Source organism: Acanthaster planci, linkage group LG15 (genome assembly GCF_054643075.1).
Source record: "Acanthaster planci isolate LZ-2023a linkage group LG15, COTS_SCS, whole genome shotgun sequence".
NCBI classification, from domain to species: domain Eukaryota; kingdom Metazoa; phylum Echinodermata; class Asteroidea; order Valvatida; family Acanthasteridae; genus Acanthaster; species Acanthaster planci.
In genome coordinates, this window is record NC_141791.1 from 11477956 (window position 1) to 11500860 (window position 22905).

At 44.3% G+C, this 22905-nt stretch overlaps 2 protein-coding genes across 3 annotated transcripts; both read left to right on the top strand.

Moving 5' to 3' along the window:
- The first annotated feature begins 4725 nt into the window (after positions 1-4725).
- Positions 4726-6675, top strand: LOC110981517 (uncharacterized). Its single transcript, XM_022239129.2, has one exon. The coding sequence runs from the start codon at positions 4877-4879 to the stop codon at positions 5942-5944; it is 1068 nt and encodes a 355-aa protein (XP_022094821.2). The 5' UTR covers positions 4726-4876; the 3' UTR covers positions 5945-6675.
- Positions 6676-8054: 1379 nt separating this feature from the next.
- riox2 (ribosomal oxygenase 2) lies at positions 8055-21648 on the top strand. Of its 2 annotated transcripts, XM_022239128.2 has the most exons (10): positions 8055-8155; positions 10226-10649; positions 11098-11218; positions 12187-12306; positions 13299-13430; positions 14279-14382; positions 16062-16170; positions 19880-20036; positions 20251-20501; positions 20927-21648. In XM_022239128.2, exons 1-10 carry the CDS (start codon positions 8152-8154, stop codon positions 21095-21097), a joined length of 1593 nt encoding a protein of 530 aa, XP_022094820.2. In that variant the 5' UTR covers positions 8055-8151; the 3' UTR covers positions 21098-21648. The 2 variants fall into 2 exon arrangements, 1 of the variants encoding a protein (XP_022094820.2); XR_015427865.1 differs by lacking the exon at positions 20927-21648 and having other exon boundaries at positions 19884-20036; positions 20251-20392.
- Positions 21649-22905: the final 1257 nt, after the last annotated feature.

Consider the following 22905-nt stretch of genomic DNA (forward strand, 5'->3'; position numbering starts at 1 on the left):
AGGGCGAAAAAGCATTGCCACTGTTATCGTACCCAAGTGTGCTGTTTGCGAGTGCGCAATTAGCGGCCGAGCACTCATTCCAAAGGCAAAAGAGTGTAAGTCTCACCCTCAAAAAAGTGAGTCCCACAAAATCCACGTAAAAAGAGTGAAAATTGTGCTAAAAGAGAAGCCCACTCCATGGCAGAGGGGAAATTTCACTTTTCTGGAGTGCTGTTCACTCTTTTTGGAGTGGTTGTTACTCTCTTTAGAGCGGCGTTCACTTTACATTTGGAGCGCTTGTGGTTTCATAAGAGACTCACAATTATTGAGAGTGAGTTTTTCCACTTACTCTCGACCCTTTTAATTTTTGGCCGAGCAACAACTGAAGAATGGATTCAAAATGGTTAAACTCCTTTTCCATGGCGCCACGAGTACTCAGAACATGTGATAAAATTATTCAAATTGTCGTGAAATTATTACTTTTGTCATCAAAATTTATACTTTCAGAATTTCCACGCTACACAATGCAAATCTGTTTAACTAGGATCTCAAGCCTTCTTTCTTCTTCACCTGTGGATCTTAAAAGTGGGTCTAGGGGGGTTGAGGGTTCGAGAAGTTTCCACACCGAGTTATGAGGTCTGTTTTTTCGACGTCAGAGTGATGTTTTCCTACGAGTGGCTGCTAAACTATGGTACAAAAGTATAAGAAGTATTCAGAAAGTGTTAAAGATTCCACGCAGCTATCAGAACACCGGATACGAATACATGTATTACTAAAATACAACCCTATTTAAGTCTATGGACATTTGCTCATTTTAAACGAATTTTAGGTAACTTCAAAAACTGACCCAGAAAGTAATACTGTCTTCTGAAAACGTATGACGCCGATATCAGGCAAAATGTGAGTGGTCTATATAGGCGAATAATCAGTGGTCCCACCAATGCCGGTAAACGTGGTGCCTCTGTTCCGATGACAGTCGCTCAATGCATGCCCAACACCACTAAATTGTCACTATTTATATAGTGACATAGGTACGGGAGCTCTGCGCACAATAGAAGAGGAACATGCCCCAAGAGGAAGTCCATATCCGCAACTCCCCCCCCCCCCGCGAGTTATAAATGACTCGAGTAAGTGATTCGACCCGAGTGTAACTCAAGTCAGGAATTTTGGGGGCCTCGACTCGATTTGAGTCCCGACGGGTAAATGACTCGAATCACTGAGAGCACATGACTCAACTCGACTCGCGACTTTAATCAGAAGACCCGACTCCAGTGAAAGTCAACAAGACTCGAGATCCCCAACATAAAAGCATTAAAGCAAACCTCTCTGCGTGGAAGAAAGTGAATACAATGACTTACAGTGCCGATTTATAATGTCAATTTATTTTTATCGTATTGTGTTCAAATAAAGGTGACTCGAACTGACTGGAGTGACATGACTCGAGTTGTTTGCCGAATGACTCAACTCAAGTCTAACAAATTAGTGACCTGTTACAGCTCTGCCCCCCCCCGAAAGTTCGAAATGTACACATCCTATTTCTAAACCAAAGTTCATTCGCTTTCAGTGCCCCCTTGAAAACAATGTGTGCAGCCGTGGGTACACATACAAATTTCACCCCAGTTACCCTGCTGCTGATTTACAGGGTTCATTAGGAATATTTTAGTAACTAGACTGGTCCGTGGATTCGTACCTCCCCCCTTCAAATGGATCTTGATTCGACAATTGGTTCGTTGCGCTCATCTAGCATCCAAGGTGTGTAATTTCGAAGGCGTAGCGTAGGCCTAAAGTCGGTGTTTTGGACTAGGCCTGCATGGACTTTATCGAATTATTGTTAAAGGGGGAGTTGCAGAATTTGTGTCCTAGCATTGGCGACTGATTACGGTCTTTCTCCATTTATTGTTCTTGCTTTTGTACCAAGAAATCTATCGCTTTCATCAGCACACACTAACTTGACAGCATCACCACTGTATCATGCCGCTTGCTTCACCGTGACCGTCCCTGGTGCTTCATTATCGCCGGCTTCCGTCCTCAGTATGACGGCGCAAGGGCCGTCAGATTAAACATCAACGGCGCTCCTGGGGTGTTCAGTCTTACCTGCTCGCCCAAGCCATACGGTTTGTCGCTCAGCTGCCGTATCCAACGCTTGGCAGACGGGGCCGGAGCTACCAGAGACCGCGCGCCCAGGGCCCCCCGGCCGACAGCGGCCCGCAGCAGCGGAGACAAAAACCACAGAACGAGTGCACCAGTGGTAAGCTAGACAGCGGCCAAGATCAACAGCTATGGCACGCGACTGGCCTTGGCCGCATATGGTGCCGAATTGAGGCTGGGAACAAGGACCCTCCATGACGGGCACGGTTGCCCCCCCCCCACCCGCAAACACACCTCTGCACACTGTCTGTTTCTGGGTGTTTTTGTGGATTTTATCCGCGAACCCCACAGCTCGGCTATTTTGTATAAATGATTTTTGTAGTTAACAAATTTAGAGGCATGTTTTGGGCAAAAAAAGTAACGAATGATACATTGATCCTAACACCAAATTTCATGATACAAACTAGGACTGAACCTGCAACTCAGAAAGAGAAATACTTTTTAGTTACAATGCCATCATCAAGCACCCCGACAAATGTTTCAGAGTGTTCGAGGTGGGACTTTGTTAGATACCGACAAACTGCGGACGATCTAAAAGTAGCGTGTACTTTCAAAGATTGCTGAACCAATGTAGGTTCACCTTAAAATTAGCCTCGAAATTGTCTGTGTTTTCTGTTGAACATATACTTACCGATAATTTGCCATGGAGCTGAGTCAAATCGGGACTGGACCTCCAGTCACTTGAAAAAGCACTTTATTTCCAACGAAGTTTGAAGATTTTTTAACGATACCCACAGTTCTGCCAATTCAAGACGCTCTAACATGGATAGAAATCGTGGGGGTGGGTGTTGACGGGGGGGATTGGCTACTGGTGAGAAAAAAACATAAGTTCGATTTTGAAGAGTTTTTCGGACTTCCCAACAACCAAAATATATTAATACTTAAAAATAAGTTTTTAAAGCTATTATTAAAACACCGTTTTGGTGTAAGGTTCTGCAAGAGTGTGATACGCAATTACTGACGTAGATATGTATTCTTAACATCGCTTTTCAAATTTCCATGGCAGGGCAAGTCATCCTCTTCCCCACCATCCCCGGCTGCCCCCCCCCCGTTCCCGGCATAAAGTTACGCCACTGCGCTCTAGGGTCAGTCAAGGGGGAAATTTTACACGTTACACGATCACTGCATTGCTTTCCACAATATTTTGCACTGTTTTAAAAAGATATCCTTCTTCTTTTTTTGTCCGGTTAGGGAAATGTGTGGGAGAGCGCCAATGGACCATGTGACAAAAGGATGTACATGTACATGTGCACGCAGTCCAACCGAAACGATGCCCTTGAGTCGGTTCCGATTTTTGAGCAAAATTGAATCACTGTTTTCTTATCACATTGGGGACTGCGTACGGCCGTCGCTATTGTATACGGTCGATCTGCGGCAGCAGCTATATAGGGTTGGGCCCGCCAGGTTGCGCAGAGCGCGTACCCTGCATCGGATGGGGGAGTTCTCTCCCAATTCCTTTGTTGATTTTTGTCAACGCAAAAGCGTGACAGGGCATCTGAGATTGATGATTAAAATGCATTGTCGTAGGGTGCCCGTTTGCTTTTTGTACATCAAAATGATGCCTGCGATTTGTTTTACTTGCCAGGGTTGGCAGGAGGTGTGCTGGCCTGATCAAAGTTGGCTGTTCGTGTCTTTTATTTTAAATTTATTTCCACTAAACGACTGTTCCATTCCCCAGATTTCTTTCAAAAAGAAAAATGGCAAGTTTCAACACAAAGTCTTCCACATATATGGCATCGTATACGGGGGATTTTCTCGGAATCCATATGTGCATACTTAAATCGTAAAAGGAAATCGGTTTTGGAATTGTAATTTATTTAGTTAATTTCATTTATTCCTTCTTTAAAAGATTTTGTTGTTCATTGTCATGTTTGATGTATTTTATTTCTTTGGGGTCTTTTGTTTCTTTTCAGTGAAGACGACATCAATATAGTCCGATTCTTTTCAGTTTTTCTTTGGCAATTTGATCAAATTGGATTGCAGCTTTAGTGACTTAAGACTGGTTCAAACGTTCGCATCATCGAGAAGAAAACCAGCTGGGGCCGGGTGATTTCGTAATAAATCATTTCTTCTGTGTACTAAGCTTTACTTCCACCTTATCTTTGTAAGCGACCAATAAACATAAAATAGCCATTGACTGCAGTTCTTTTACAATGCCAGCCATCATGCAGTGCTAGCTGAGCGGTCGAACCGGCCTGTCGAGCGTGTGGCGCTTTATTAGGGAGGCAGTGATGGCACACGTCGATGTTTGCTCACACACATTCCAAATGTCCTCACGCCATATGTCAACCAGTGAGCCGCTGTTGCATTTTCAAAACCCCCTGTCGAAGTCTATTGACTGTTGGGCATGCGCAGAGGAGCAGCGGCGCTAAGTTTACGCCAATCCCATGATTGATTACAAACTTGAGCTGGGGTGGTGCATGTAAAATGCCATGTGATTGGCTTGTCAAGCCGACGGGTGATGAACGGCTGTTGACACCACATCCATTGATGGAACGGAAGAAAGTATCGTATGGCGGGAAGGCTCAACCGGCTGCTTACTTGATATTGATTAAGGGTGAGTGCGTGAAAGTTAAACTCACCCGCCCGACACCTCTCCGCACGTGGACACCACAAAAGGGGGGTATTTAAGGACCTTGCGTCCGGAGCAACTTTAGATTAACAACCGACGAGCACCCAACGCTTGACTTTATTTGCTGCCGGAACTCTGCCGCGGACGACCGGACGGAAACGAACGAGTACAGGCGATATGCTGTTGTCGACTGAGAGAGCACAGGAAATGTCTGCGAGCACGGCAAACAACCCGCCACCTACCAGCGTCTTCCCCGTCGGGGCCATGTCGAGTTGCTCACCCGCCGGCTCCGATTCCGGGGCCGAATTCAGCGATGACGCCATGTCCGTGGACTCATCCGCTTTGCCGCCTTCGAGGCCGTCATCTCCACAGCTACCAAGCTCCGATCATGGCCAGGAGGAGGAGGAGGAAGAGGAGGGGCAAGGCGACCGGGAGAAGTGGAGCACAGGCAAGGCAGGAGGGGGGAAAATACCCCACCAGAGATATGTCGGGGAGGCCGGGCGGGACTCGCGCGGCGTCCTCGCCGGCAAGTCTGGGCGCAAGCTCCCCGTGTCTAGCAAGGTCATGAGCGAAGAGGAGATGCACTCCCTCCGCCTGAAGATCAACAGCCGGGAACGCAAGCGGATGCACGACCTGAACACCGCCCTGGACGGACTGCGGGAGGTCATGCCCTACGCCCACGGCCCGTCGGTCCGAAAGCTCTCCAAAATTGCCACTCTGCTGTTGGCCAAGAACTACATCCTGATGCTTTCCAGCAGCGTGGAGGACATGCGCAGACTGCTGGGGGAGGTGTACCAAGGGGTGCACCCGCCGCCACTGCCCTCCGCACAGTCCGGTGTAGCAGGGCTGGGGCAGTCAGCGCCTTTGCCCCCTTCCCCGGCCCGGCCGGCTTATTTCCCGACCGCGCCAGCAGCACCCATCGCGCCCGTGCCCAAGTCCCTTTTGCTGTCCACGCCGCTCTGCTCCACAACGGTGTCCACGGGTCCGGAGAAGTCAGCCGCATCCCCGGCGGAGTCGCCGATGTTCAGGACGTTCGGCAGCGCAACTCAAGAGCGAGCAGGGCTCCCCACTCATCTGCCGGTCGGCCCGCCGACTAACTCCAGTCTCGGCCTGTACAGCAGCTGGCCCATGCCGTGCTCCTGTGCCCAGTGCAAGACAAACCCCACGGGCAGCGTCGCAACTCAGCACCGCATGCCTGGCGTGTCGCCCTATTCCACCGCAGAACTGATCCGACCGACAAAGTGAACTCTACACAGTTCAATATAAAAGAGACTCCTCGTGTTATGTTTTTGTTTACCTTTTTATGTAAACAATTCATGTATAATTCATACACCGCCAATGTATATAAAGTTGGAACTCTTTCAGTAGAAGAACAACAAATGGAAACTTCCACTCCGGACTAATTTCAGTTCAGTAAAACCACATTTCTATTATATAATTGTTTGATATATTTGTAACATTGTGCCAGGGATCTTGGGATCAGGCTACTTGGTGAATCATTCTTACGTTATCAAGAACGGACTTCAGCGGAATTAAACATTCTTTGCTTCAGATTGCAAGAAATGACTCATACAAATATTTTCGTTGTTAGGAAATAGTTCATAGCGCCTGACGCAAATTTTAATTGCTTGCAAAATCAATTGATTAAATTAATTATGTTTGTGTCAAATTACGGAGCGAATGAAAACACGTACCTTTTTTCACTACTGGGGTTCTACAAGAGGAATCGCCGCTTGACTTTACTGCTTCTGACCAAACGCTGTGGTCCTGGTGCAATAGCTCCACCATGCATGTTTCTTACGTTGCTTTTTGTTGTCTGTACATAAGCAGTGCATTTTGGGCCAAGGATTTCCATGCCTCCTTGACTTTCGCTATCCACTTATAGAGAGGCCTCTGCCCTTGCAGCATGTTTTTGCAGGTTAAGTAAGCCCAGAATGATGGAAATATTTGTACCGAAAATCATAACAGAATAAAAACTGTTTTGTAAGAACTCGAGAAAAACCAAGATTGAGAGCTCATTTCACTTCCTGATGGACAAGAGTTTAGAGTTGTTCCTTGTTGTATGTCGCTACTAGGCAGCCGTTGATTCTAAGGCAGCTGGTCACGACGTACCATAAATTTTTAGGGGGTTGGGCTGGAAAATTCAGTGCAACGAGGGAAGTGGGAGGGAGAGGGGAAACGGTCTTGGGCTGTGCATCGACACAATTCCCACTTGGACCAGAAAATGAACGAAGTCCCTATATGAAAGGTTCGGGGTGTTCTGTGGACTTGCCCGGGTCCGCACAATGGTTCCCTTTCCGCTCTGAAGGTTCTTCTGGGGTCAAAGTTATTTGCCTAGAAACGGAGGGGGGGGCTCAAGGTGATAAGCACCACTGGAATCCATTTTCTTCGAGTTTTCTTTAAAGGGAAACGCGCAATGGACATCCAGCTCAACTTGTTTTCATGCACGTGGCACATAACTATGTGTTACAATAGTACACACAAGATCCTACTTCTTTTGTCACACACAAGGCCGTTTTCCTGAATTGTGTCGAAGAAATATTGGTCATTCCTTTTGTCCGAAAAAACTTCAAGTAAAAAGGAGAAATAACTTAAAAAAAAAAAAGGTTTGGAAAAAGTGTGACGTAATTCTTTGTATACGGAGATATGGGGACACTACTGTTCTGCGACAGATGACATAACGCTTTGGCTCAAGAATATGAACATTTCCATTTACAGCAAAACCAAAATGTAGGAGTTTCTCTCTGTAACTACTTCAAAGGGGATGGAGAGTCGTGATAACATTGCAAGAAAGCTGTCCTACATGTGTTCTCAAGTAATATCGAACTACACATCTCCTCAAAGAAAACTATTAATGTCGACGTACAATCTCCAAGGTAATTGGAAAGCTTTAGTTTGACAAGGAATGAAGTCCACTATCGTTTTCAATTGTTAGATGCAGACCCAAAGGTAATACTTTAATATTGAAAAATCAACAAAAATATGAACAGGCAAAAAAAGAAACGATATCGAGAATGAGCAGAATCATTCAAGTTGTTGCGTGGGAGTGGCGCGCCACTCAGGAACCGCCATAGCGGTTCCTGAGGGTGGGGTAGTGTTAAGCCAAACTGAGGTGATTTGGTCACTTGGAGTCCTGTTTTGATTTTTATTCACTTTGTCATGTCCAAATATAATATAATATATAGCTCAGTAATGTGTAGTGAAAGCCAATATACAATTTAGAAAGGGTAACAAGCAAAGGAAACAAATGCACACACTGTCACTTGTATAGTTTAGAATAACAATTTCGTTCAAAATGACCGTGACCGTACCGCTTACTGACGAAATGTGTCGCGTGGTGGCGCACTTTAAAAACATGATACGAATCTCCTGCGAGTATGCACGTGGCGGACGAGGAGTGCGTACTTACAAGTTCATGCAAAACTGGCTGTTACACTGTTAAAAATTGAGGAATGGGTGAGTAAAATAATTAAATACTCTAGAACCTTCAGTGCCATAGCCGGGAGGGGGCACTGCCTTCCGTGAGAACTCTTAGCCCCCTCAGTAAATTGGGATTTTGTGTTGTAGGGGGGACTGTCGCCACGCATGACATCTGAATTCTGCTAAGGCATGGGTGGTATCTGTCATTTCTGTGATAATTATGAATTACGGCATAAGATGAGAAGGAAATCATACTACGATTCATGGTTTGTGCCCCAGAGTTTTTGAAAACTCATGAGGCTGTTTTTCATAGTGCAGTGTCTGTCATTTCTGTAAAAGTTGACATGGTCACGAAATAAAGGGTCCACTCAGTTTTGTTTTGGTCAAACCTCCATAAAGCCTATACGTGCACAGTAAGTTCAGTCAAAACGCTTTCACCATGGTCACTGAATAAAGAAAAGTTGGCAGTCTTCTTGATGGTTGTTGAAGAATTGTGCCCCAAGATTATTCATAGGAAGGTCTTTTCCTTCCTCCATGGTTCAGAGAAATAGCGAACACGGTTGAGGAAAAACCGCTGTTCCCCATTTGTCCGTTCTCAGCCCATGCCAACGAACGGGCCAGTCACATCATTCAACACAAAAGGTTTGAACAGGTACATGTACCTGAGTATCCCATTCATATATATGTACACTTTCCAGAGCTGTGGCATGTCTGGGCATTCGATCTAGGGCAAGGCAAATGATTCTGAAACTCATGTTGAGTCATGGAGTGCCTTTTGCCCAGAAATAATGAAAAAAATGTAAATAATGAATTTTTTGGGCAGCAGCTGTTGCTGCAGGCAGTGGACGCAAATCTGTGACTTTCTTTCTCATGGCCTAATGTGCTACGGGTGTGAACATATATGATGAAAGAACCGTCCTTTACACAAACCATAGGGGGGGCAAATCCACCGTGGGAGCTCTCTCCCTCCCACCCCACCCTCTTGCGCCTCGCCCCTGAAAAGAGACTTGCCAACTGCGTCTCTGTAAACTCAATCTGACGTGTCTCATTCTGCATCTGTTTGCTTGGAAGGCCCAAATGCCTGGTAGGCCCATATTGAAATGCCTCAGCTAAACAAGGATAACCTAAAAGGAGGAAGACGGTATCGGATACCACTTTCCTCGCTTGGTCTTTACTTGGTCAAAACGCAAAAGGCTCAATGAGATTATGATGGCTGACCCTGGAGTGTAACCCAACCACACCAGTAGTATAGTTACCCCTACAACTGTGGGGGTTCATTGCTCCGCCTGTTTCCACGACAAACTCCATAGTTCCAGGGGAACGATGGGGCCAAGCTCACACACTGTGCTACAGCCATAGGACATGATGTTGAAGGCCCTTGGAAGGTCACATGCCCTGAAGGCCTTGAGCGCGATCGGTCAATTATCATTCCGTAGCTTGAGCAACCTCAGCCCTAATGGTCACGATGTCATGAGCATCAGGGTTTTAAATTCAAGCTACCTGTAGGGCAGTCTGCAAAATTGCAGGTGTGTGGTAATCTCCATCCGTTTCTAATATCCAATTTGTACACACAGCTTCAGTTTTGTTTACTTGCACCGGTCACTGGACTACATGGGGAGTCCCCCAAACAACTCTTTCTTGGGTTTGCTTTTTCTTTTAAAAGAAACATTCACAGGATTTGTTTACAAGGCTTAACAATTCTGTCATCTCTTCTTTCTTTATTCATGGTTTGGAAGATCAGTTTAAAACTGTGAAGCAAATCCGAGATTTGGATTGATAGCATTGTGTAGTTGACCCATCTTGCCGATAGACCAGTCCACGATGGAATTTCAGGCTATTCATGGTGAAAGACAGAAATAGGTGGAAAGGCTTGCAGTAGCACCATGCGAAGGAATGTATCTGTTATGAGTATGTGTGGTTCTGAAAAGAACCGGGAGTATACTCAACGTTTCGGACTGCATGCTCAGTCTGTCGTCAATATATAAGGTGACTGGATGCAGTGGGGTGTGACGAGGATGCTAGTGATCCACCCCAAAACTAAGAGCATAAAGCAGCGGCATTGACTAGCCAAAGTCTCAATTTGGTTGTTATTTTTTTTTCTCAAAGATAGGAAAAGAGGCTCCACACGCACAACAAGTCGTAACAGCGAAGCAGTTGGTGATGTTTCTCCGTCAAAACGCAGCAGACTTGCGCCACGATCGCAGAAGTCCACAAAAGCTCCCAATGCCAAGGGCAGAAGAGCAGCATTGCCCGAGGCAACCCCCGTGGTAAATCCTGGTGACAAATCGGAGAGCTTAGGACAGCTGGTCCCCACCAAGCCAGAAGACCTTCTGGCCTCACTGCTGGCTCCAGCAGTAAGCGTGGCGACGTTCTTCGACAGACACTGGGAGAGAGAACCCCTGGTCGTCCACCGGGGAGGAGACGCTGGGCCGTCGGCGAGCTATTACGGCTCTGTGTTCTCCAAGGATGGGCTGATGGGTTTATTGGCCAAGCACGACATTCAGTTTGGCCAGGATATTAACATCTGCAGGTACATGTAATCATGCACCCAGGTCTATTGACAGGTTTGAGGAAGGGGGCAGCAACATGGACCATGGCCCGCTTCCCAAAGTTTGTATAATTAATGAGAGAAAGGTGATTTAGGGGGACTATTGTTTAGTCCTTTCCTTCCAAAAGCATGTAGAAAAAGCCCCCAAACTTCAGCCTTACCCCTAAAAATTGTAATCAAAGGAGAAAGAAATTCTCCAATTTTTGGGTCCCCAAACAAAAGTTTGCTGCCCCCACTATACAAAAAATTGGGTTGTTGGTCCAACCTTGTGTGGGTTTGAATGTGGTCAGTGATTTTGCAGGATTGAGAAATCACTGCAAACTTCTGTGCAGTTCACTCACACAAATAAGCATTGCTTGACCGTTCAAACAATGAATCAGTTGCCCAGACTAGACCTCCGAATAGCAACGGATTATGCTTTTTTTCTTAGGTACGTTGAATCCAAGCGAGAAAACTTGAACGGCCGCGGTCGAGCAACTTTGGCAAAAGTCAAAAGTCTCTTTGACAAGAAGAAGGCAACGCTTCAGTTTCACCAGCCTCAAAGGTTCCAGGTTTGTAGATGATTCAAACAAAATCAGGCCAAATTTACATGCTCAAGAGAAGAAACGTGTCAAATTTTCATCCACCTGGGACAAGATCCTTAGTCTTTCGCCAGCCAGTTTTTCAGCCTCAGTTAAACTTTTAAGTGATTGTTTTCTTCAGCATGTCGCCTTTGAGAATGAAGGCCTAGTGATTTCAATGTGAATCCTAAGTTTAGACCAGAGCTGTGTGTAGATCAAGTAGTGCCAACTAGACTCTGGAACCAAAATGGCTGTTCATTATGTCTGTTGTGTGCAAATTGTCCATATGTACTGAGGCATAATACACCATTTTGGTTCCAACAGTTGAGACACTCATGTCGCAACTCTCTCTACAGACAGTTCTGGTTTAGAGTGGTTTATGTCCACCACTTAAAAAATGGCCATTCTGTAGTCTGGTGGCATGACTGTGGAGAGAGTATTTAGAAGTAAGAGACTATTCACCAGACATTTCTTTTGACACGGTCGATTGATGAAGTAGTAAAGGGCTTGTAGGACATGTGTGCATACAGTAGTCTATTTTTATGTTCCGGATATTTTCACTATACTTGGCTTTGGGACTCCTATACACAGCACTGGGAATCTCAAACTTTTCAGACAATACGATTCTCATTAAATATAAAGAGTCATTCTTGAGGTTTGGGCCCCTTCAAATCAGCATGCGTCCTTTGCCTTGTCATGGCTTAAATTATACAGTAGCCAACTCTGCTAGCAAACACCTGTAAAATGTCAAACATTTTGACCAAAAAAAATGCTCATATAATTTTTTTTCCATGATCATGTTGTGTCAGTCCTCTCAACATTTTCAGTCTGAAATGTGCCTGTCGCACAACTGCTTTTCAATCATGTTGTTGCCGTTAATTTTAATCTGTACACTTTTCTTTTAAGAAGCACTGGTAAATGTAAGTTTTTTGGGTGTCGTCTGTATTTTATTATATCAGGATGGACTGTGGCAAATCTGTGAGTTGTTGGAGAGTTACTTCCATTCCCTCGTTGGGGCTAATGTTTACATAACACCCGGCGGTTCGCAGGGGTTGGCTCCGCACTACGACGATGTAGAGGTAACGATTGGGCCCATTCAAGGAAGCAAAAATCTCACAAAAGTTGACAGATCTGTAACATTTGACCAAATTTGGCCTTAAATGGCCAACTATTGGGAACATGGCAGGGGCACATCTCCCACTCGGCAAACATAGAGGTTACAATAGGGCCTCTCCAAACGAGCAAAAAACCCTCACAAAAGTTGGCAGATCTGTAACTTTTGCCCAACTGCTGCCCCTAGTGGCCAACTATGGAGACATGGAGGGGGAGACATCTTCCCCTCAGAAAAATGCTCATTCGACTATCCACTGTCGGTCGTCTTAATGCCGATCCCATGCATGCCACCTCCAAGGTGGCAGTGCTTGGGAAATGCCCGTATCCCCCACCCCCCATCCTGAGGGGGTAAGGCCTATTATGTTGAAACCGATTTGCAATTGGGCAAGTTCCTCCCACCATTTCAAGAGGGCTGGATCGGCCATTTTGCATATGTAGGGTTTCATGTTTGACAGTTTGGGTAAGCCATCTTGGTATATACATGTATCCAAAATAGACTGAACAAAAACCAGTTTGGACGTTCACATGGTGCAATATTACTGAGGAGTCGCAGTGCCAGTGTGGGCAAGACACATGATTTTTTGTCCTACGGCATTAATTTCAACCTGGACTGTTAGAGTGTATTGCAACAGCTTGGAGTTTGGTATGATTTCCCAAAAGAATTCATTCAACCTGGATAGTTTCAGGCACAAAAATTGGAAAAATTGCAGAAAGGTTTATCCGAGCCAGATATTTGGGGATTTTTTGAGTTGGTTTGATTTTGGGTCCTCTCGGGTCAGTTTGATCTTAATTTTGCCAGGTCAGGTCAGATTTGGGGAGCTCAGATCAGTTTTGGGTCTGATTCGGTTTATATCTGTAATGCTTCAGGTCCAGTCTGACCCGTTTAAAGTATGACGCGATTGAACACTCGCATAACCACGGAACTAAAGCCACATATTTCACATGTGATCGTTGACAGGTGTTCATCCTTCAGCTGGAAGGTCGGAAGCACTGGCACCTCTATTCACCCCCCACGGAGCTCCCCAGAGACTACAGCAGAGATCTGAGCCAGGACGATATCGGGCAGCCGACCCACGACTTTGTCTTGGAGGTAGGCATCCACATTGAGCACAGCTCTTGATGGCATTACAGGTGTCACTTCCAGGTAGTTGACAGGTGTCACTTCCAGGTAGTTGCAGGTGTCACTTCCAGGTAGTTGCAGGTGTCACTTTCAGGTAGTTGCAGGTGTCACTTCCAGGGAGTTGACAGGTGTCACTTCCAGGTAGTTGCAAGTGTCACTTCCAGGTAGTTGCAGGTGTCACTTCCAGGTAGTCGCAGGTGTCACTTCCAGGTAGTTGCAGGTGTCACTTCCAGGTAGTTGCAGATGTCACTTCCAGGTAGTTACAGGTGTCACTTCCAGGTATTTACAGGTGTCACTTCCAGGTAGATGCAGGTGTCACTTCCAGGTAGTTGCAGGTGTCACTTCCTGGTAGTTACAGGTGTCACTTCCAGGTTGTCGCAGGTGTCACTTCCAGGTGTTACTCCAAGGTTTTGTGCTATTACTACTTATCACATTTACGGATGGAATTTTTTATGGTGGCTGTTTTTCAAGCTAATGACCTTCATAAATATCCAAATCAGTGTAAATACCTGGAGAGAGTTAAAAACATTAAGAACATTTAGCAATAACGCAAAGCTTGTAAAGCTCTGTCAAAAAATGAAGAAGTGTGGGCGTAATATGTGGTATGGAATCAAGTTAGCAAAAGTCCATTGATTGATGCCACTTTCAGCAACAGTACAAAATGTACAAGCAAACGTACAAGTCAAGCTGTGTTTGGATTGAGTGGTCAGTGGCTTTGGCAGCGATTTTTGCCATTTGATGCACTAGTGAAACACGGCAGCCCTAGAAATGAATTTTTGATTTTTTTTTATATTGATTCTATTGGTATCTCAACACAGACTGGTGATCTGCTGTACTTCCCGCGGGGAACCGTGCACCAAGCTGACACCCCGGCAGACTGTCCGTACTCCACCCACGTCACCATCAGCACTTATCAAAGATCGTAAGTTGTATAAAATAGACCAAAAGGGTGAACAGGAATAGAAATCATTTACTGAGTACATTCAGGGGACAACATTTGTCAACCATTGGTCGACTTTTCCCTGGTCACCTGTACACAAAATACATCCTGGGTACCAGGCAAAACCAACCAGAGGTTGACTCATGGTTCTGGCATAATCTTGCCCAGGAAAGTGGTACCACGTTCGTATGTTGGTTATAGGCACATACTAAATGGCTCATCAACCAATAGGCATTTGGGCTTCAGTAGTGTGTATGTACAGACAGCATGGAAACCAGCTAACATTAGTATTGAATGAAAACAAGAGAACCAAATTTTCAGTGAATGGACTATTTTGTTTAAGATCTCTGGTGTTAATTTGATTATTTGTCTTCCCCGGCAAAACAATCTGTCTGACCTTTAGTCATCTTTACAGTCACAACTTAATCAGCAATTATAAGTTAATATTGAAATAGTCAGTTTGACCATAGGGTTTGACCGATGACTGTTTCTTGTCGTCGTTATGAAGCTTTCATTAAATTAATTTCATACACAAACATAAACACCTAATGTGGGCTGACTTGTGTCAGCAGAGAGGTTTATAAACAGAACATGGGAGTTTAACCACTTCATGCCGGGCCGTTATCCATGTTCAGGCTGCTGGGCCCGGCACTGTTTCTTTTTTTCCATTTTAAAATTCTGTAAAATTCATATCTTCATTTGCTGCACGCACACACCCCCAAAAAATGACTGTCCTGTGGCGACTGTAATCTGACAGGCAACCTCCATTGATGAGTGAATATTGCAGCCATGCATGCTGCAAAGTAAAGAGTCTTCATTATGCGGTGCCACATAATTTCCTCTTTTTCGGGGAATTAGCCCAGTGAGTTGCTACGCTGGACGGCCGGTGTTTGCTATGCAGTGCGCATGGACCATGAGGGTGAACCGAGCCATTCAACGGGCACACCGGCACAATGAACGCCGCATAATGTGGCCAGATTCCATGAGCGCTCAGGAGTATCATATCACTAATCACTGGAGCAAGAGCTTTTGTCCACACTGATAATCCGCTGGTGCTGGCAGTGGCAAACAATGATACTGTTTCAAAACAATGACGGATTATTTCAATATTAATATATGTTGGGTAAGGGCAAAGGCCGTATTTAATTGACAGATTACCCCTGCTAATGGCCAGCACACTGCACACTGCAGTGCGCATGGACCGTAAGGGTGAACCAGCACTTACTGTGTACGAACCGTCATTGGCGAGTCCCAGCAGCTCGGTCTTTTGTTTCCAAGTTCAGTCACCCCGACCTTTAGCCCAGGTTTTTGGTCCAGTGAACCCATTGTTGCCCATCAACGATGGAATTACCTTCGCTGATGGCCCAAACTTTTGACTGACAGCAAGTACGTTTTTCTAATAATGTCCAGCAACCTTTTTTAAGAGAAATTTCTGATTTCAGGCACCCCGGTCTCATGGGCCATGTACCGTGTCTCTGGTACCCGATTTTCGGATGCTCTGGGTTTGCAGAGATCCACAGCAAACAACATGTACTTACTCTTTGTGTTTTGAGATTTAATGACCACACATACCAATGGTAAATTTCCTGTTACTCACTGTATGGTTTGTTTTACAATCCTTACTTCAATGGTAACTTTTTTTCTTCTTTGACATGACACAGTTCCAATGGTGATCTGCTCGCTCTGGCCTTGCCAAACATACTCAACTCTGCCGTTGATGAGAATGTTGATTTCAGAAAAGGGCTGAAAGTGGATCAGCTGGTGAACAGTGTAAGTGATGGTGAATTACAGGATAAATTCTTATACATAATGCAGGCATAGACATCTTTGAGTGCTCCACCAAAACCAGTCTCCCTCGATGATCCATGAAGCATTCTTTTCTCCATGGCAAACATTTATCAGAACTACCCCTGCCCCTGTAGCGCTAACCCTGTGGAATGCAGGCAGAGTGCAGCAGGCACACCAGTTTGCATTTGCACGCAACGCCTGTGTTCATGCCAAGTGTTCTTTGGTTGCTACGGGCACAGCACCACCAACCGCTCAAGGCAGAATAAAAGTTTTTGGTCTTTTAAACCGGGTAATTCGTCCTACCTTTTATTTTTACATCTTTGTTGTAACTCGGATGTTTCATCGAAGAAGATTGGTTTGATCTATTTTGAACGCATATTTACAGAAATATAGCAAAAGTATACAACAGTGCAAAATTCATGCACGTTAGATGTATGTGTGCTCCTGCATGTTTGTGTGTTAAAATATTTATGACTACATGTATTTTTAAGTACATGGCATTATTTATGTAATCAATTAAATATGTACACATAGTCAAGAAGCTATTTTGTATAATTTATTAAAATCATTGAACTTAAGTTGAAACATTAGTAAACATATTTTTGCCTGGACTAAAAACCCTAACTTGTATGCAGTGAACCGTGAACACGCAACTGATGACCAGATCAGATGATGAGAACAGATTTCTCTTGTTCATTCCCTAACACTCTTAGTTCTACTGTTGGTTTCAAGGCCAGTGCTTTCAAAACTAACCCATAGCAATGTCATTACCTCTGGTGTCTACTTTGTGCTGCCTTATCAGACAACGAGGCAGCAATGCCTCCCTCACACCTCGTTGAAACTCCTTGTACTTGAAAGCATAGATTATCGGATTGACCATGGAGTTAAAGACAAAGAGAATTGGTTGGTACAGCTGTTTGACTATATCTGTCATACCGCTGCCAGGCATGGTATGAAACAGGATAAATAAATATAACAGGGTCATAGTGAGCCAGACGGCGATGTAAATGGCTGCCGTCATCAGCAAGACAATGGCCACCTTTCGCTGAGCACGATTCAGATCCTCAGCATGACCGGCGTTGTTGGCCTGATGGTGCCGGCGTGCACTGCGGTGCAGGTTGATCATAATCCGACCGTAACAGTAGAACAGACTCAACATTGGGATGATGAACAGAGCTACTTGAAGAGCATAGAGTGCTGTAAGGGTGCCCTTTGGGATAGTCAAATTTTGCAAACACCCCACCGAATCAATGGTCTCTTGTATGAAAATTTGAATCAAGGCGAGCGGTGCTGACAGCAGCCAAATTCCTGCTATTGCCAGCTTAAGTCTCCTACTCGATAAATAGCAGGGGTAGTGCAGTGGGTACACAATTGCTACGTACCTCTCAGCAGTGACCAACACCATGGAGGCAGTTGACACACTCGCCATCAACCAGGCGAGGGCACCGTTCTTGAATAACAGGCAAAGGAGTGGGTCTTCGAGATTGTCATGGATGAAACGTTCCTGGAATGCGAGGAAAGTCGCACACACCAGCAGGTCAGCCAGGGCGAGGTGTGCAATCAGGTAGTTGGTGGTGGTGTGCATGAACCTGACTTGACAGATGGTCAGGCAGACCAGGGTGTTACCCAGAATGCCAGTGACTCCCAAGGTCATTAACACTGCAAAGCCCACATCTCTATATGGAGGGTATTCTGCTGTCAAATTGTTTGCTGACGACATTGTGTTCAAATTGACCTGTTGGTCAAATGAGAGTAAAAAAGCAAAACAAAAACAAAAAAAGGAGTGCTTGGTCGAGAATATGAAATTAAAAGAATAAATTTTAAAAAATATCAGTACAAAATTTGACTTGCAGGAAGGATGTTACTTTCTCTTATCTTCAAATCATTTCGAAGTGATGAAGTTAAATAGAAATATGGTGACTGCTTCTTGCATATTTGTGCTTCTGTGTTTTGGTCCAGTCATGCAAACCTTTTTGTATTGTAAACTCCTGGCTAGTAATTCACTACGCATTCTTCCCCTACAGAATTCTTAGGTGTCATCATGTATCGTCAAATTTGACATTTTAGGAGAATAAATGTTTGCCCATTTTTGACACAATTGTTGCCAAAGCATCCACAAAACTTCAGTCTTCAAAGTTATACAAGCTCAACTTAAAAATCCAAAAAGACAAAAACAAGCATGCACGTGACAGTGATAGAAAACAATGTGCACATGTTGATAGAACTTATTCGGTCCTTATTTTGGTAAAAGCTTCAATAACTGGAAATGGAGATTCAGGTCGGCCCAGTGGTAGTTTCTTCATCTTGTACCTCTGAGACTAGGGTTCAAATCCCACTTAGATGCTTCAGTCCCTGCCTGACTTTCGGGCTTTTTCTCTAAAATACCATTTGAGCTCTTGTTTGAATCTCGCTGAGTTGGAAAACAAAACCAATATGGCTAGAGAAGCAATGACTGGAACGGAAGAAGACTTACCAGTTGGTGTGCACAGGACTTGAAGTAAAGCTAGATGGTCGATGTCTTGATGACTGACTATTCCTCTAATCATCAGCATCCAGTCTACGTCAATGAAATTAAGAGATGTCTGAATTTCACTTGCATGGTTTCTGGAGTATGTATTAGAAGTGTAGCTACTATGGATGTAGTACTCTTGTTCTAGTGTCGATGTGTACTGTGGCAGTGTGTGATGAGTGACTGGGAAAATCGCCGACTCGACTTTGTTATAACTCAAGAAGAGTTGGGTGTTATTAACTGCTGCTTTACGAGGCAATTTGACAATGTTCACGGGCCTGATATTCACCACAATTAAGCTTTACGACTCTGTTCAGCGAACGATGACATGATGGCATCCTTGGCTAGAACTGAAAATCCTCCTCGATAAATAATGCCTGCAGTTTGAGGAAAAATTATTAAAACTTGTCATGAGTAATTGACAGGCGTACCATGTACGTGCTACCGTAATAAGAAGACCCAACAACTTCATTCCATGCTGTTTTGGAAAGCTGCCAACTTATTCCAACTTTCTGATTGTTGGTAAGCTGCATGGTAGATATTATGTATACATAACTGACCAGTTTACATCCAATTGGGAATTCTGTTTAATGTTTTTTTAATCAGTGAGGCATTTGGCCGTCAGTAGACCCAAAAAATGAGAGAGGTTTTCGCTGCCTGACATCTTTGTATACATGAACATGTCATGAAAAATAGCATCTCCAGTAAAGGACTCATACAGTTGAGATTTTCTCAGTTGCATTTTTTTTAAATACTTGTGCACATTCAGCAGATTTTCATTTCAGTTTCGAGACATTTTGACAGCCTTTGGGGGCCCTTTTTATTTACATGCCAACAAAATTCGCAAATTTAGGAAAAGTGATGTCATACAAGGCAGAAACCTCAGCTGTTTCTGCAGTAAAATTCGCCAGAAGTTTTGGTATTTTGCTGTTGGAAATTTCGTTGACTTTAACCAACCAGTAATGCCAGAAGTCAAAGTTTTCTTTGAACACAGTTCAGGGCTTGATGTAACACTGTAGTAGCCTCGGAGTGTTGCAAAGTGTTATAGGATGTGGTGAGAAAATGTACAAATATCCTACAGATGTATCTTGAGGGTCAGTATTTATGACACTTGGCTGTATTTAAAGTATCTAAAATACTCAGTTTATGCAAAAAATTTAGAGGTTTCTTTTCATTTATTAGACAGCATCTGAGAAGTCTGTGTTTGAGTATCTCTTGGGACAGCTGACCAATCACATCAGTGATCACATTAACAAAGCTAAATATCTGATGCTCGAGGATTTTGTAGCCAATCGGCTGCCTCCATACATACAAGATGGCTGCCAAACAAGCCCACTCGGTGAGTACAGGCCTTTTGTCAAAGGGGTCATCCTTGTTTATTTTGCATTGTTTTATGAGAATAAAAACATGACGGCCAGCTGTCATTTTTGAAAGTAGGGGCTAATGAACACATGAATCTAGAACATCCCAAACTGAACAGCTTTCAACTCCGGGTTAATCTCCTGGAATTGTTAGCAGAAAGCAAAAAAATTGTCTTTATCAATCAATCACAGGTCCAATGCCAAAAGGAAGTTGCAAAGTCAGACTCGCACATCCTCGTCACACGTTTGTACACGAAGTGTCGAAGTGTGAGGATGATGAAGATATAAATAACGAAGATGAAGATGAAGAAAACAGTGAGGACACAATGGCAGATGCAAACAATGACATCAAAGATGGAGAGAGGTCGATAAGTTTCATTGTGGTTCAACACTCATTGGCCAACTCACGAACCACTCACATGATGGACAATTGCAGAACCAAGGTAATGCAACCTTTTGTTCCAGTATCTCTCATGACAACTTGTTTTTTGTCTTGCTCCTTAAAGCATCGACACCATGGAGTGCAGTCAAGGAGGCCAAATGCGTGTTTCTGTTTTCACTCTTGGACATGGCAGGAAATTCTGGGATGTAAAAAAATACTGATCCTAAAACAGGCCTTAGAACTGCTTTCCCTCCCGATTATAAGTTGACTATGATTACATACACTGTACATTGTAGTATTGAAACTCAGTTTGGTGTCTGCAAGGTTCATAAACATTCAACTTCCAATTCACATCCCAACTCACAGTAATTATACATTTACAATATTCAAGACCTTCTGCCATTCCTCTCTTGTCGCACCCTTCTTCCAAGGTACTCCCCTCTGTCAGATTCCTCATCTATTATGTTTTAATTCCTGATATTTCAGCCAGCCGCAATACGATTTCCGACAAGCCACTTGAAAGCCCTCCACCAGTTGATATCCTGTAAAGAACATGACTGGCTAGAAAGCGGGCAACTTTGTCTTTCGGAAGCAGATGTTTGGGACTTTTTGGTGGCCCTGTGGTCCGAAGGACTGGTTGAAGTCTCCAAAGAGTAAACGGGGTTTGCATATGCGTTTTGGAAAGTTCTGACCCTGTGGAACCCTCTCTGAGAAAGTCTTAGGACCTTGTCTCTATATTTCTTCAAGGACAGAGTCGTGCAGCTGTGTCAGTGTAGCATGTAAATGTGAAATATTATGTTATTGCGGACAACAAACAACGGCAAATTTTTTGCAGTTCTGTCATTACTCTTTGCATTCATATTTTCTTCAAAAATTAAAAGCCAATAAAGTGAAATTATCTTCCATAGGCAACTCGCCTCACCCTGACAGCCACCAGAAAGTCGATGTTATTTATAGGTATACATATATTTATAGGTATACATATACATTTGATATAAACGCCACCTGACTTCTCTGCTGCTGTTATTAACCAGTTAACACTCAGCTGCACTCTTAATCAGTATTGAAAGCGTGCAAACAAAATTCCTACCTATCTATCATATTGTTATATCGCATGTAATACTAAAAGGAAAGAGTTTTATTTTGGACCTGATAAATTACGCATGTAATTAAAGGCAGGCAGATATCTTGTTCAGTCTGCGATATCATTTCCCCATTGTTAACTCGAACAGAGCCCAGTTATTTTGGACCATCTCATTGGTGGGGTCCGTCTCCCTCCCGAAGAACTCGGCTGTCACGTGCCTGGTTTCTTTTAAACTCTGCATGCCTGTAAAGACACTCCATATCAGTCCAGCTGTAAAGTTTCAACTTTATAACCCCTTCCCCATGCATTGAGCATGGCACTGGAAAGTCCACATTTTGGGATGATCCGTCTCGGGAAAATGGGCACTGCGCGAGAAATGGTGGTGTCACTAAGACGATAAGAAAATGATTCGATTTTTCTGGGGGATTAGTTCATTTCATTTACCTCTAAAAGCTTAATAAAGTTTATAAGAAGCGCTCAAATTTACCTTCACCCCCAATGGAGGACATAAAAGTTTACATTGAGAAACCGTTTGCCCCTCCCCGCGCGAAATATTATTTGCCCCGTTAATTAGTTCTACATCCACCAGAACAAAACAACTATCCCACTGGAATGGCATTATCTCGAACGTTTAATACTCTGTGCAGCCTTGTCAAACACCGGGGAAGCATCGCCTCCCTCACGCCTCGTTGAAACTCCTTATACTTGAAAGCACAGATTATTGGATTGACCATGGAGTTGAAGACAAGGAGAATGGAGTACAGCTGGTTGACTATATTTGACACACCGCTGCTAGGCATGTCAAAAACAGCAGACATATATTAGGGCCATAGTGACCCAGACGATGATGTAAACAACAGCCACCATCAGCAAAACGAGGGCCACCTTTCACTTAGCACGGTTCAGATCTTCGGCATGGACGGCCTAATGTAACAGTGTCAGTGCTGGTTGATCATAATCCCGCCGTAACAGTCTAGCAGAAGAGACTTAACATTGGCATCGTGTACATAGCCACGAGGAAAGTATTAAAGTGCTATAAGCGTGTCCTTTGGGAGACCCAGATCTTGCAAGCAGCCTTCCGAGTAGGCAGTGATATTTGGCAAGACGTGAATCGAGGCGCGCGGTGCCGACAGCAGCCAGCTTCCCCCTCTGACTCGATAAGTAGCGCGGATGCGATCGACAAGTTTACCATGAACCAGTGACCAGGACGAGGTCCTTAAACAACACACACACGTCCTGGGACTGCATAAAATGTCAGTGGAATGCTGGGAGAGTTGCACACACCTGCAGTAGGTCAGCCAGAGCAAGGTGTGTGGGTAGTTGGTGATGCTGTGCATGCATCTGGCCCGTAAGATGCTCAAGGAAACCAAGGCATTACCAA

Coding starts and splice junctions, on each gene's coding strand:
- LOC110981517 (XM_022239129.2), top strand. CDS start 4,877: ATGCTGTTGTCGACTGAGAGAGCACAGGAAATGTCTGCGAGCACGGCA.
- riox2 (XM_022239128.2), top strand. Junction 12,307..13,298: donor CGCACTACGACGATGTAGAG/GTAACGATTGGG, acceptor GATCGTTGACAG/GTGTTCATCCTTCAGCTGGA. Junction 13,431..14,278: donor CCCACGACTTTGTCTTGGAG/GTAGGCATCCAC, acceptor ATCTCAACACAG/ACTGGTGATCTGCTGTACTT.